This window comes from Camarhynchus parvulus, chromosome 20 (assembly GCF_901933205.1).
Source record: "Camarhynchus parvulus chromosome 20, STF_HiC, whole genome shotgun sequence".
Lineage (NCBI taxonomy): Eukaryota > Metazoa > Chordata > Aves > Passeriformes > Thraupidae > Camarhynchus > Camarhynchus parvulus.
Window position 1 is genome coordinate 10,355,459 of NC_044590.1, and position 15,465 is coordinate 10,370,923.

The window sequence follows — 15,465 nt, forward strand, 5'->3', positions numbered from 1 at the left end:
AAACACAAACAAGCATAATTCCTTACTGAAAAGTAGCCATGGAATCCCAATTAAAGCAGCAACTGTTCAGAGCATCCTTCTCCTCAGTAACAGAGGAAAACAAGTCCCAAGCAGCAAAGAACAGATTTGTAATAAAATAAAAATAAAGGACTGTGTTCCTTATAGGAAAGTATAGAACATTTCCTTCTTTGCTGATCAACAGAGGCTAAAAACAGAGTTCCATGATATTCCCCAATGAAATTTACTGATATTTCCAGCCAGTGGAAGGTCAATATTTTTTCCCTCATAGGATAAAAAAGAAAAGCCCTGTCTGTGAACTTGATTGATTGTGAACATAGATCTTTATTCCCCTGATTGAGCAGAAAATTAATCCATCTTAAAAATACTGAGCTGCTCTTTCTCCCCCTCCCCAAAGAGCAACTCCCATGAGCAGAACCCAGACATGTGAGTCCCCAGGGACTGCTCAGCACAGCGAGCTGGGCCAGCTCAGCCTCGGGCAGGACACTTTTACTGCTTGGGAGCACAAGCTGCACCAGTTTGGGATGGTCCAACAGGAAATCCATGTTTCCATGGCAGCACCTTGCATTTCAAGGGGTAGTTGATTGCCCTGAGCTCCTGCTGGCAGGAGCCAGGCTCAGTTTGGCCGGTGTAAGTCACAGTGCTCTGGGTGACAGGAGGCAGGGTACCCTACTCCCCACGCTCATAAGGCAGTACCACTCCAGGAAATCTGTTTCTTTCTTGAAGGTTTCAGGTTTTTTTGTGGTCCTGTATGTCCTCTTACTTTTTAAGTTGTTTTTCTACCTATTTAAAAGGAGCAACATGCCCAGATTAACAAGAGAGGTCAAGTAGGCAAAGATTAAAATGTCCACAATGCAAGCTCTAGGTTTACAATGTACTGGTCATGCATAAACCCCTACAGATCCTGGCAGGCATTTAAACATTTAGGTTGATGGAAGATCAAATTGCTAATGAACTGACTGCTGAATGGACTGTAGCCAGCTTGAAATCACTGGTAGGTTCTGCTTCTGATGTCACAATAACTGAAGTTATGTCAGTGGTCATCTACTTTAGCCCTTTTTGCTTTCAAGGAAAGATGCTGCAAGAAAAGAAAAGAAGAAAAAAACTGCTTAGCAGATGCACCACAAATTAGGAAAAAAATCAACTACAATGCTTTCTATCCTTAATCACAATTTAAATAAATTCTAACACAAATATCCACACCCATCCAACCTCTGCTTGTTACTGACATGACTAAAATAAACCCATTAAATAAAAACCCACATGTACCCCAAAGTGATATTCTGGCTTGCAATAAAATAACTCCTAGTTCTTCTGTACTAGTTGCAAGCATAGGAACAATTTCCCACTGGAAGCAATTTTCCAGGTGTAAAAATGCACAGAAAGATGTGTTCCCAACAATACATCTGCAAAAAGCACCAGGAGAATGTATGTGAAGGACAAGATTTTGACAACTGTATTTGCACTGGATCTTTGGAACCTCTGTGCCCTTAAAGACCTTCAAATGTGGAATGAAATATGAAAAGGGTTCTGCAAAACTTGGAATGAGAAATAACTGAGATCAAGCTGTAGAAGAACATTTTTTAACAGAGTCCTATTCAGTGGTAATTAGTTTTTAACTTGACAAAGGAGTAAAACCTTTCCCTCCTTTTCACAAAGGATTTTCACAAAGATGCATCCTTCAGTAGAAAAAGGGTCTGAATATCTGTAAATTAACACGAACTTGTGTGATTTGCAACAGTTCACTTATTCAAATTTCACATGTATGACTGAAAGTTTTACACAAAAGAAATATTTCTAATTTTCAAACATTTTATAACGATACCCAAGACTTTTGGCTGATATGGATAACTGACCAGGCTGGAAGAGAATTTTCCTCAAAACCATCCTTGAAAGCTACCATTTATTTTAGGATGAAAGCAATGATTAGATCACACTGCAAACTGCCTTCACTTGATCAAAAGCTAAAAAATTTGGTAAAGATTGGGTTTTGATGTAATTTCCTAAAATATCTAGAGCAGTAGTAGCACTACTGTGAAAAACATGTTCCTTCATTCAAGATAAGTCCTCTTTGCTACCACCTACCTAAAGGAAAACCTCACCCCAAACTTCAGCCCATGGAGAGGTCACAACAGGATTTTGTGTGGGTGGGGGCTGCTAAATGTAAATTATGTTCAAACTGTAAATATGTGAGTCAAAGGGCTAATTATTGCAGGAGCAGATTTGATACAACATTGGCTCAGCTCCTTTTTATACCATGTCTGCAGATCATCTCCCAGCAGCTGAAGGCTCAAGGCTCTGCCCCACAGGGGAATCACTGCCATTGTCAAATGTCTTATAGGAAAAAGGCAGAAAATATTCAGCTACTTAGCAAGTCCATTTATAGATGGGAATTGTCTGCATAATTGAGATGAATTATCCAAGATGAGCATAAAAAACCCTCTCTCAAGTCAATCACATGAACAAATGCCAAACTGTTGGGAACTGTAACCACAGAGGTGTCCTAAGGCGGCCCCTGCACCACGGGATTCTCCATTTTGACAAAACTTCAAGTAAATAAAACAAACATTAGCTTCTCCAAGAAGTCAAATAGTGAAGCAGATGTATAAATTAGACACACACCACCTTTTTCATAGGTCTGTTATGTAAATGCATTTTCTCACTCAGATTTTGGAAATGTTTCATTAATGTAAAATACAAAGCTCAGTAGATATTAATGTACCAAGAGAAATTCAAACAGAAGATCAATTTGGTAATCTGTACAGTATTTATAGGCTATGTGGTACCAACAGCCCCAGCTGAACTAACATTTAGATAATATTTAATTCAGTTCTCAGAATGACCAGTGAATAAGTCTGGATTGACAGATTCACATGGGACAGTTTAGAGATTGGTAACAACAACTAAAAGATACTTATAAATAAAAGGTATCTGTGTCACACACAGCAATTTGCAATAAAGCTTTGCACAAACAGCAGCTGTTCTTTGCCATTTCATATTTGAATAGATCAGAACTGATTTTTTTGCAGTAAACATAATTAATGCTCAGGATTTTCACAAACTTTTGCAAAGCATGCAAAGGCTCTCCTAAAATTATTATGCAAAGTGTGATCACTGCCTACCTACAGTGCTGCTCAGGGAAGTGCTACCAAGGCCTATATTGAAGTGTAGAATGGCTGAAGGCTTCATTTCCCAAAGTGATACCATGGTAAATGTAACTTCACCAGCAAATAGATCTCATTTTGTAACTCTGAGATCCATTGGCTGGATCACAGGGAAAAACACTTCATGCATCAACTTATTAAGCTCTTCCTTTTTGTTAAAACCACTACAATGACCAGAGCCAACTTAATTTCTGTCCCATTAGACCAAGCAGAACATAACCCCTCAGAAAGGTCAGACACAAGAGCTGCTGAGCAGCAATGGTACCGTTTGGCCTTTATGGCGATTCCGTACCGTTCCTTGCTGGTAAAAGTGAGGGGCCAGCTCCAAGAGCCAGGAGGATTCCACAGCTGTCACATCTCTCATGTAGTATTTAGCAGTCTGTATGACTTCATTGTAGACTACCCTGGGAGAAAGGAGACAAAAATGAATAGTGTTTGCTGTCAAGCAATGAGGGAGAGATGATTAACACATATTTAGACAGTTTCACAAATATGCTGCCAGAGGTGGCACTAACAGAGTGACAAGAGAGTCCTTAAGCTGTAATTCAGCCTCCTGCCTCTTTCTCTCTGGTTGATCAGAGTTGTCCACATTAAAAAATCTTCAGATTGCCATAAAAACAACCTCACATACTACCAGACCATATGGGTGCCAGGTATACATGAAAGGTTTCTTATAATAGGGTCAAGGGGGACTCACAACTGATGCTTTGGAAGACAGAATATGAATTACTCTGTGATATCAGAAGGGAGAATGTCCAAAGCACCAAAGCCCTGCACCCACAACAAGGAGGGCACAAACCCCAGCATGACTATCCCTGGCGCCAGTCTGCAGACAGGTGAGATAAGCATCAGAGGAAGAAATCAGCTTTAACTCCTGCCAGAACATCTCCTGGGAAGAGATTTAGGAACATCCAACCATGGGACTCATCCCCACTGCCAGCACAGTCAGGTTGCCAGCATGGACAATCTATTTCTGAGGTCACCTTCAGTAGGTAAGGTCTTTTTCCCCAAGAAGTGCAAACTCCTGCACTGAAGGGGCAGCTACCAAATCCTTAAGTCACCACCTGCCTTCTACATAGAGCAGAGCTGCAAACACCTGAGGTTTGTGGTTTCTCATTAATTGGTATTTAGCTCTCAAAAGCAAAGAGGAAAGAGTCCAAAATTCTCTTTGCCAAATGCATCCTGAGACATGGCAACTAACACAGCTAAAATTAAATCAAAGGAACACAAACCAGAATGGAAACACATTTCCTATACACTTGTAGCAGAGAGAGAACTGAAGCCCTCAGTCGAGGATGGCTGCCCAGGCTGCAGCAGCACTGGAATTTAGGTTTCTGACTAAGTCCTATGTGACAGGATGACACCAGGCCAAGCTTATCCTTCTAAGTCTCAGCAGCAGGCAGTGCAGGATGGAAGTCCAAATACCCCAGGCTGATCAAGCTGACCTGAGAGCTCCACACACATTTCTGTTTCTTATCTGAGGACCTTTGACCTGCAAATGGAATGATCACATCCCAGCTAATGGGAAGCACAGCCAGTTCTTTCCTCAATCTCCACATCCATAACTTTTCACATCATGTTTTTATGTGTAAGCCCTTTCCCTGCAATCCATTTACCATTTCTGCAGCACCTGTTTGTGGTGGTGTTTGTGGGTCCCCAGGACAAGGGAAGAGATGAGAATCTTGACTCCATGTTTCAGAAGGCTGATTTATTATTTTATGATATATATTATATTAAAAGAAAATGATACACTAAAACTATACTAAAAGAATTGAAGAAAGGATTTCATCAGAAGGCTAGCAAGGAATGAATAATAAAATCTCCTGACAGACTCGGAGAGTCTGACACAGCTGGCTGTGATTGGCCATTAATTAAAAACAATTCACATGCTGGGTAAACAATTCTCCAAATCACATTCCAGAGGAGCAAAAGATTCCCAGCTTCCCAGAAGGAGAAATCCTGGCAAAGGTATTTTTCAGAAAATATGTCAGTGACACCTGTTTGATAGGATATTTCTTAATAGGCCTAATACAGTAAATTAACCTTAGCTCTGTTTAGGTACAGAGACTATTTGGAGAACAATCTGTAGTGCAAGATGTGATGCTCACTAAACAGGGTCACCTGGCTCTGCTTTCCACCCTCTGCAGGTTTCTTTGACAGTCAAACATCACTCTATTCCCCTTATTTATTTGGATACTCCCAAAAAATGTTGCAAAGGAAACACTACTTGGATTCTCCCTGTGGGAACTATGACCTTCTACATCTATTCCTCCACTGATGGAGAGAAGCAATTTAATTTGGATGCTGCAAATCCCTTAAAAAACCCCAAAGAAGAGGAAGCAGCTCTAACTTACCAGCGTGGAGGTTTCTCTGCATACAGCACTGAGCTGGGGTGGATATGGAGCTCGTGGTCATCACGGATAGTCCTTGAAAACAAGATACTATATCAGACTGTGCCTCTCTTTATTGCTTAACATTTGGTTCCTTTCTGCCCCAGCATGAAAAAATAGCTCCCCAGTTTAATAAAAGCAAGAATGAAAGGGCTGGAGTAAATTAACAACATTTGCATTTAATGAACAGATGAAACAAGGCTTAAATGCTGGCAAAAGGAACAATCAATAATTAGATGTTCTAAAAGAGTTTTATCTACATTAAATGAAAAAGTAGCATTTCAGGCCTTTACTCAGCGCTCTGAGAGTGCTATAACACTACTGCACTACAACTGTACTTGCTTAACTTAAAGCAATCTAACGACTACCAGTAGCAGCTTCCTTATTAATAATTTTAGTTATATTTGCCAAAGAGAAGAGATAAACACTTGAGGCAGTTTCCAAACACAGAACTTCAAATATTTAGTGCATTGATTGGCACATGTTCCTAATTGCAAATTAGGAGAAACATCTGCTTGTTGATTAAACTTAGATTTATTCATCAGGGGAGCTTTCCAACCAAGCACCAGTTGTAGTGAAACTGTATATAGTCACCTGTAAGCTCCTGTGGAGTGGAATTTAGCTGCATTAGCAAAGAATCCAGAAACTATGCACCTCAAAACAGGATCTGGATCACCTGGAAAAAAGAATTTTCCTGTAAGATGAGTCAATGGAAAGGCAAAAATCCCTGAAATACCACTTACACTCTGAAAAGTTGTTTGAGATTATTAGCAGGCTTTGACAGCAAAGGAAGGAGAGCAGACAAACCCTGCAATTCCTTTTGACTTCAGTTTCACAGCAAAGCAAAAATTGCTGCCTAAAAAATGAATGTTGCCACCTGTGTCTCCGTGAAGAGGTTCACAGTCCCTAAAGCAGCCCAGTGTGACAGCTGAGCACTGAAGGCTGATTTTTCAGAGCAGGTAGAGACAAGTGCTAAGAACCAGTCCCTGTACTCAGGCACACACACACCACAGCTGGAAATCACATCCCAAAGGCTGAACAGCACTTTGAACAAAAATGGCCTTTTGGAAAAGACAAAGAGGGAACAGGGTGACCTATTTATGAGTCTTTTGGAAAATCTGTCCATTAAATAGATAATCAGTGGTTAAAACTTTTGCTGGAAATCTCAACTAATGAAGACTGGACTAAAATTTATTTGTACAAATAGGCTAAAGTGCTCATCTGCAGCCATTTTTAGGAAAAAAAATCTGGTCTAAATTAACATTATTTTGAGGCCAGGATAAAAATACTTCAAAGCTTACAAGAAAAGCAGGGAGCAAACTGACAGTTTGGAAACTACCTTCACTATGTATTGGACAAGACCTTAAAAAAATCACCTTCACTGGACTTCTTTGGCACTTTAAAGCGGACGAGAAGTTTTTTCAGCTGCTCTCTTACAACAGAAGCTCTCACAAGCCCTTTGTAGTTCAGAAAGTGTTCCTGACACCACTGGGAGCTCTTGCTGTGCTGTACAGTGAGAAGAGAAAAAAATCGCAATGAGATACCATCAGCAAAGCAAACCCAACTCTTTTGGATAGCCTTGTTTTGTTTTAATTCTGGTCTCCTGCAACACATTTCTTGTGGTTTTCCTTGAAAATTACCTATTTACAGAGTAACTAACAAGGGTATGCAACACTAGTAACTAAAAACCATGTCACAACCAACTTGTAAATAGCAGCAGATCAAATGCTATGGAGTATTTTCAAACATATGCTTCATTTCTTCATATGTGGTGAAAGAGAAGAGCATCAGTCATTCCATTTAATTCTCTCAGATCATAAACTCGTCTGTTTTCAACCTCAAAATGTAAACAACCTTTTCAGTGCTGTTTTCCTTGGTCTTCTCTCTGCAAAGAACTGTTTCTCCAGAAACCAGCAGTCCCTCCAAGAGCTTTTGCATCTGGCTGGTTCTAAGAGCATTACACAGACAGAAAGTGTGAAGGGCAACACTTCAGTTGGTGCCTGCCTGGCTGCTTTGTGGCTGGGGAAAAAAAAGTCATGTTTGAACACTTGGGTGGTTGTACTGCTTCAACTCAGCACTGCTGCAAGTATTTTACTACGGAAGTGGTTTATACCAGCAAAATATACTTCTCCCAAATAGGTGTAGCAACTTCAAAACTATTAAATAAACCTCAGCTTACAGAGCAGTACTAAGGTTGGTGCTAGACCTCAGGGTATGATGATCAATGAGTTAATTTAACACCAGAAAAAAAGAATGCTAGAATTAAATGCAGATTATCATCAGTAAAACATGAGAAAATATTAATTTCATTGGAAATTTGGACATTTGTTTTCCCCAAGCCCCAAGACAAAATCCCTATCTCCTTGAAAACACAGCTGCCTACCCTTAAGATTTCCATGCTGTGCCCCAACAAAATTCTCTTTTACTCCTTATTCAGAGGAACTGTGGAAGGTCTGTGGCAAATGGTGACCAGAGAGTCATTTAATGTAGCCTTATTACTTGATAGGCTTGGTAAATCCTCAGCTTTGAGAAATTTCTGCATCCAAAACTTCCAGATTCAGAAATGAGAACCTCAAGTTCCTCCCACTCCTGCAAATCCACATCCACTTGAACTGACTTACTTTGACAAAGGCTTCATAAACATTCAGCATGGTCAGATGATCACCTTCCTCCACAGCAAACTTTCTGTGTTGCCTGGCCTGCAGAACAAGAAATACCATTATAGGCAGACTGATTATTGCTGAAATCATGTCTGACATGCCCAGTTCCCTTCAGCTCTGTATTTCCTGGGCACTGTTAAATTCTGACCATCTAGGGCAGCTCCTCTAGGCAACAGCAATAATTTACTAGCCCCCCTAAACTCAGGAACACTTCTAAAACTGAAATTGGAAAAATGAACAGATAAAGAATCTCCATTCATTAAAATTAGACTATTAGGAATTTGCTACATCTTTCCTGTTTTGTTCATCTCAAAAGGAAATGGTGTGTGGGGAGGTTTTGGGGGATTTTTTTTTTTTTGCAAACCCTTCCACTGACCAATATTAGTTTATAACCTTTCATGTTCCTGGACCTCAGAAGGAGGTTTTTAGCACTACTAAAAGACTCCAAGGTTCCCCTGTTATTTGGTTTCTCCTTTTACCTACAACAAACAGATACAATTCCAGACCTTATTTTATTTTCAAACAAAGTTGCAGTCTGTAATAGGCACCAGTAAAAAACTTGCCAGAAGTCTAGAAATGTGGAACCAACAAACAGAAGAGGAGACACAACTGAACTTACAGCTTGGTTTTTTTGATTTGGAGGGATCACAAAGATGTTTTGAATCTGCATCATGGCAGCAATTGTCAAAATCTCTTGGGAGCAGCCAAAATTTCCTGAAGAGTAAATGGAGAAATTCAGTAAAGGAAATCTTCCATTCAATTTACCACCATAGACAATAAAATTAAAAAGAGGCAGAATATGTTTTTTATAGTATTTAAAACAAAAATACATAAATTCCTAGATTTTTTTTAGTATAAGAGTGAATGTTTTCAGTGGAAAACTTAAAGAGACAAATGTTAGACTTATTAGACTGTGAAATGTCTTAGACTAATTACTTAATAGAAATTTTAACCAATTCTTTTCACTGCAGACCACACCAAGATGAAGTGTAGTTTGAGTTTAGCAAATGTCTAGCAATGCATTACTACTACATGACTGTGAAGAAACTGATCTTTTTCCTCCTACCTGATTCCAGAAGCATCTTTGCAAACATGGGATTCAAAGGAAACTCTGCTATTCTCATCCCAAGAGGCTCTGTTAACCGGCAGTGCATGTCCAAACCTGCAGCACATTCAGAAATGCAGCTGGGACACAGGCAAAACAGCACAGCAAGGCTTCTTTTACACTTAAACTGTACTAAAGAGCAGAATTCCAAGCTAAAATATAGCAAATGCACCTTAGAGTTGCTAAGTGTATGTTACACTTAGCTTAAAGGCAATCCATGATACCCATTTACTCTCCCATAGGTCACCAGATTTATTTTTCAAAAATACTTGAACACACAAGTTTTTTAATTTTGACCAAGTTTCACTCTTACTGTCAATAATTTTTAAAAAAACTGCAGTCCAAGTCAATGCCATGGCCAGATGGGATATTGGCTGTTAGACCTCTGATCCTCTTTTTAAATATTTAGTAATATCTTTGTTCATGGGGATGTAAAGCAGATGAGAATGAAAATGGGGATAAACATGGAAGAGGCATTATTGCAGAAACAGGAAGCACTGCTGATGGTAGGGTGTCATTTTTCTAAGCACATCTGTCACAGATATATTTTCTGAAAAATCCTTTTGCCAGGATTTTTTTCTCCTGAGAAGCTGAGAAGCCTCAGAGGAAAAGAAAAACAATAATTATCTGCTGCTGTGGAATGCGACAGGTGCATCTTTGATTGGTCCATGTGAGTTGTTTCTACTTGATGACCAATCACAGGTCCAGCTGTGTTGGGACTCTGGTCAGTCACAAGATTTTATTATGATTCCATTTCCATTCCCTTCTTTGCTAGCTTTCTGATGAAATCCTTTCTCTTTCTTCAGTATAGTTTTAATATATAATTTTCTTTTAATATATCATAAAATAATAAATCAGCTTTCTGAAACATGGAGTTAAGATTCTCATCTCTTCCCTCATCTTGGGACTCCTGCAAACACCACCACACACATCTACTTAGGTCAGGGAGAAAAATAATGTATTATTATGTAAACAAGAGATGCACAGCTGATGAAGCTTTCCTACAGTTAGTCTGCCTCGTGTATCATCCACTCAACTGCCAGTCATGCTCCAGCTGTAGCCTTTTCCCTGGAGATGGCACAGGAGGGAGGCCTGACAGCTTGATCTGTGATGGCCAAAGCAACCTTGAGCAGCCCTGAACATTTACTGTTTCAGAGGTTTGGCTCCCTCCAGTCAAACCCCTGCAGCAAGGGTGACCCATGCGAAGCACAGCTCACAGTCTAACTCTGAGCTTTATGCTGAGATTTCAGGGAAAGATTTAAATGGAAAAGCCTTTCCTTTGCAAGAGGACATAGAATTAAAAAAACACAATACACAGTGAACAACAGCAAGGAAAAAAAAGGTTGCTAAGAAAGGCAGCAAAGAGTAAAAACTGAAAGAGAAAACTTCAAGAGGCTAAGTTGTATGTGGCATGACAAAGAGGTAAAGCACAAGAGAAAGGCTGCACAAGCAAGGGTGAGTGAGAGCTCAATAGCAGGACTTTGGGGCACTGCAGGTTGCATAACCAACCACAGCAAAGAGACCTGAGGAAACACAACCACAGCTCTCACATTATATAAACACAATATTTGTCAGACTGTGTGGTGTAACAAAGCCACAGCTGCACTGCAGCTCTGTTTCACAGAAAAAAAGCAAAACCACAAATCAGGTCAAGGAATGAGGTCTCCTATAACTCATGTAATCATATCTGAACCCACAGATCTCCCCAGCCAGTGTTTGTTTTATTCTTTGATATGCTACCAACTGATGACAATGTAGTGATTCACTCACACACCCCTACACTGTCCAACAAAACTACCAAGCTCTTCACAAAATGTCACAGAGTTTTCCTCAGAAACAGGTACCAAAGGCAGCTTTTGTGCAATGGTGAACTAACACATTTAAACACAAAGTCACAGCACCTGCAAAAATTAAGGCATGACAGCTTTCATTTGACTAGTGCCATATGAGAAGTTTAAGTTCTACCACAACTAAGAGCTTAGATAGGTTTTCATCTACAGAAAGACAACTGCATTCCTAAGTAGGAAAAAGGAGAAATTTCCATATATTTATGCACCACTTTCTACAGGTGCACCAAGCCAAAATCCTTTGGCTTCAGCTGTATCCTACAAATGTCAATACAATTTTGCATGATCTATATACGGGTTGTGCACAGATCTATTTGTAGTAATAATCTTGAATATAGCCTGCAATGGATATTAGTCTGGAATAGGTGAAAGTTTCCTTCAAATAATCCTGGAAGCAATCACTGAATCCACATATATACAGGAAATTAAAGATCTTAAAAAAGGATATTATAAAGATTTTAATTAAATGGGCTCAGGAGAGATTATTCAAGTACCATGGCACTAAAATGTTTCAAGTAACAACTACTAGTATGTGACAGGCTGAGGGATTAAAACTATCCTTTTTAAACTTAGGTAGAGTGGCTGTTTCTGATAGGTGACAACTCTCACACAAATCTTCAACAAAGACCTCAAATAACCCTAAAAATAAAGCCACTTTTTGCCTGCTTATTTACCTCTTAAATTATGCTTAAAACCAATAAACTCCAACTGACAACTCAGACTCTCGAAATGGCATCAAAGGAGAAGGCTGAGGAGAGATATTCCTGATGTAATCAGTTTGCACCACTGTAAAAATAATCCCTCTACAAACAGTGATGTGTTTATTCAACACAGCTATCTCACCTTAGGAGCATCTCCTCTGCACAAGTTGGCACCATGCTGGCACAAGAGGGGCTGACCCCAAACTGCCTTTTTGGATGTGGCTGCAATGCCAATGATGAAATTCATGTTCCTACTTGCACAAGAGAAATTTAATCCTCACTGCACCTGCAAATGTTTGGGCAGCTTCACCTCTGCACTTTATATAAAATCTTTGCAATAAACCACCTAAAACTTAACTTCACGTTAAACTTCTGCAAAAACTGAAGAGTATCACACACATTTCCTTCCATCTGAAACACCAAGATCAGCACTTCTCTGCTCTGCTCCAAAGCTGTACAGCCAAGAGAATAAGAGCTCTTTGAAGCTACATGAGCAAGAACACTTCTGCCAAAACATCATCCAGCTAATCAGTGAGTTTATTGAACTTTCCTCTCCATTTCCCTAAGGTGGTTTTGGCTGTGAATTCATCCTTGCAACACATTCCTGAGCCACTGTGAAGGTCCTTGTTCCAAGCTTGCAGAGGTTGCCAAGAACCAAGTGTCTTAAGTGAAACCCTCCTTTGCGAGATGGAACTGAACCAGCACAGGGCAAAATCCTGGCCAAGCAGAGTTACAGCTCCATGAGAATAAAAAGAGAGCAGACTGCCACAAGTTACAGCACAGCATCTGTGAGTGGTCTAAAAACAGCCACAAACCTCTGGAAGCTTCCAAAACTTACACAATCTCCTTTATGCTGCCTCATGTTTACATTAATGGAGCAAACATTGTCAACTCTGAATTAGCTACAAACAAGGAGCTGAAGTCAAACACAGCTTAGTTTTGACTACTTGGCCTCACATCAAGTTTCTGTTTTGTTTAGTTTGTTGCATTCAAAAAGATTACACAGCTGTCAAAAAAACCTCAACAATATAACAGTTCTTTGTATAAACAAAATTAGGCAGCAGGCATCCCACTCACCACACAAAAAGGAGTTGAAAACTGTGTATAAAAACATATTACTACAGTGTGATCTGAGTGTTAAAAGTAGCCAACAGCAGCATAACGAATAAAAGCAGAATGAACACGCTTAGAATCAAAGACTATCTCAAGTTGGAAAGGACCCACCCATAAGGCTCAAATCCAAGTCCCTGCTCCTCACAGAACCACCTAAAACCAAACCATATGCCAACAGTGTTGTTCAGACTCCAATGAATTGGAGAACAAGCTGTGATTAGTAAGAGAACAGAATTTTAAAAAAGATACTTTTAAGTAACCAAATAGTAGAAAAGTACTTTGAATTACGCTCTCAAGATCTGTCAGACTAATGTCTTCTTTTCATTACAAGTTTGTGTGTATCTGTTGACCTGTCCATAACTGGCAAGTTCAATACTAAAACTAGAGCAGAGTCTTTGCAAGTGGCATGCATTTAAAAGCATGAAAAGCCAGAAAGCTGTTCACTGAACCACATACACTGCCTTGAGAAACATAGTTCCAGTTCATCCAGGAGAAAATGTGCTTGTTTTAGGGATGATCAGGGGTTTTTGTTAGTGGTTGTATCCTGTAATCACAGCTAATAGAATCAGAACAGTTTGACTTGTTGTGGGTTTGAACTTTGCCTCAGCTGCAGGACCAACAGCACAAACATGGAGAGTATTACACTACAGCAGGTGTAGCCTTTCAGCCACAGCCCATCCTGCATCCAGAGCAGAGAACAGACTAGAATTCATTTTAAAAAAATGTAATTAAATTAGCTCTTAATAACTTCTGTCAGTAAAACCTTCAAAATCATAGCAAGGAGGCAGTTTGAAAACTATCACACTCTCTCTGGGGTTTCATGCACAGCCTCCAGGGACTGAGCTCTACCAGTTTCAGGCATCACATTTGACTCACAATGCTTAGGCAGAGTTCCAGCACACACACAGCAAAATCAGATAATGACTGCAACGTGTTAACAGGAAAATTTACAAAAGACAGACTGTGCTTTTCAAAGTCCCACTAAGGAACAAAGTTGCAATTCTATCAGTCTTGATAAAGTCTGGGTTATTACAGTCAAACCTTTGCTTACAACTTTTTCTGTTTCTATCTGCAAGTGTTACATGTTTCCATTGCTGGCACAGTAACATGAAATAAAAGACCACCACACCAAGTCTTAGGTATGTAACAATTTATCTAACTGGGTGCAGGTAAAGTTAGTGTCTGACTCCTCTACTTGTCTAATTAGTGTCCAAACTCCATTTTTATCTTCATACCACCCTGTAAGGACTGAAGGAACACAAAAGGATCAGCCAGGGAAAAACCACCCTCATCAGCTCAGAGCCCTGTTCCTAGCAAGAACAAATAGGTGGTTTCCTTTCATGAAATTGCAAGGAAATACAGATGAGATATCTATAAAATACTCATTTGCCCAATTTAAATAGTTAAATTCTAGTTTAAACTCCATTGGTGCTGTTTGTTTGCTTATCCATCTGAAATAGCCAAAAGAAAAGACAGTAAATCCAGAAGAGACTGAGGTACACCCTAAAAACCCACCAACCAAAGTTTGCACCAGTCACACCTGTGTTTCTCCTTCTTTCTCACAGCACAGTTCTGAAACGCAAATTGTATTAATGTCCATCCAATCACCAAATACAAATTACAGGGTTTGTTCACAACTCCTGTAATATAGCTCCAAATAAAGCAAAGCATTAAAATCTCACCTCCTAAAGCATACAGCAACTCTAAAGCTTGCACCATCGACTGTGCAGGGGGTGGCTGTGAAGAGAAAATGTGCATTGATTGAAGTTATCAGCACAGAACATGAATTCAGACCTTCCTCTTTTGCAAAATCCTTAACTACCTACTCTCTGCTGCAAAATGAACAAAGAGCTCTCACACTCGTCCTCCTTCATAAATTCAGTGCAAAGGGACTGCAGTTAACAATTCTACAGAATCGTAGAAGTTTGTCTTTTTAAGACTTTCCTGACTTCTCAACAATTGAAACATCAAACTCTGGAATACAAATGGTTGTTTCTAAGTGGTCACACACACATTTGCACTGTTGGTTCCCAGGAACACAGTGCTGCCTGACAGGGGACAATGAGCTACACTTTCCAAACCAGCAGGGCAATGGTGAATGGTTCTGTGGCTATCCCCAAGCCATCCCCTGATCTCTCTTCAGCCCAAGGAAAGCTGGCAGCCTTCAGAGCCTGGGACTCACCGAAAGGAAGGGGAACCTGAGCACGTTGTCAATCCCCAGAGCCTTGAGCTGCAGGATGACAGGGGCCAGGTTGCTGCGCTGCATCTCCGGCACCGTGGACTTGGGCAGCTTCTCAAAGTCCTCCTCTGTGGGGGGAGAAAAACACAGCTGGGGACTGAGCTTCAGCTCCCATTCTGTGCAGTCACCACGACAGAATCGCACCCATTTCAAGTTTAAATTATCACATGTGGACAATTAACAGCTGTTTAAAGACAATCTCTATCCTAAAGATGATCTTTCTCCAAT

At 40.0% G+C, this 15,465-nt stretch overlaps 1 protein-coding gene across 2 annotated transcripts in view; it reads right to left on the bottom strand.

Moving 5' to 3' along the window:
- Positions 1–281: 281 nt before the first annotated feature.
- Positions 282–15,465, bottom strand: part of DHX35 (DEAH-box helicase 35) — a 29,382-nt gene continuing 14,198 nt past the window's right edge. Inside the window, exons 13-22 of one of the 2 annotated variants that reach the window (XM_030963536.1) lie at positions 15,181–15,305; positions 14,681–14,735; positions 9,299–9,394; positions 8,852–8,946; positions 8,194–8,271; positions 6,949–7,078; positions 6,167–6,248; positions 5,537–5,608; positions 3,475–3,586; positions 282–1,096 (exon numbers count right to left, since the gene is read on the bottom strand). In XM_030963536.1, the coding sequence (XP_030819396.1) occupies positions 1,052–1,096; positions 3,475–3,586; positions 5,537–5,608; positions 6,167–6,248; positions 6,949–7,078; positions 8,194–8,271; positions 8,852–8,946; positions 9,299–9,394; positions 14,681–14,735; positions 15,181–15,305 (890 nt within the window). In that variant the 3' untranslated portion in view covers positions 282–1,051. Of the gene's footprint in view, positions 1,097–3,447; positions 3,587–5,536; positions 5,609–6,166; positions 6,249–6,948; positions 7,079–8,193; positions 8,272–8,851; positions 8,947–9,298; positions 9,395–14,680; positions 14,736–15,180; positions 15,306–15,465 lie in introns of both variants that reach the window. The other variant, XM_030963534.1, reaches the window with a different exon arrangement.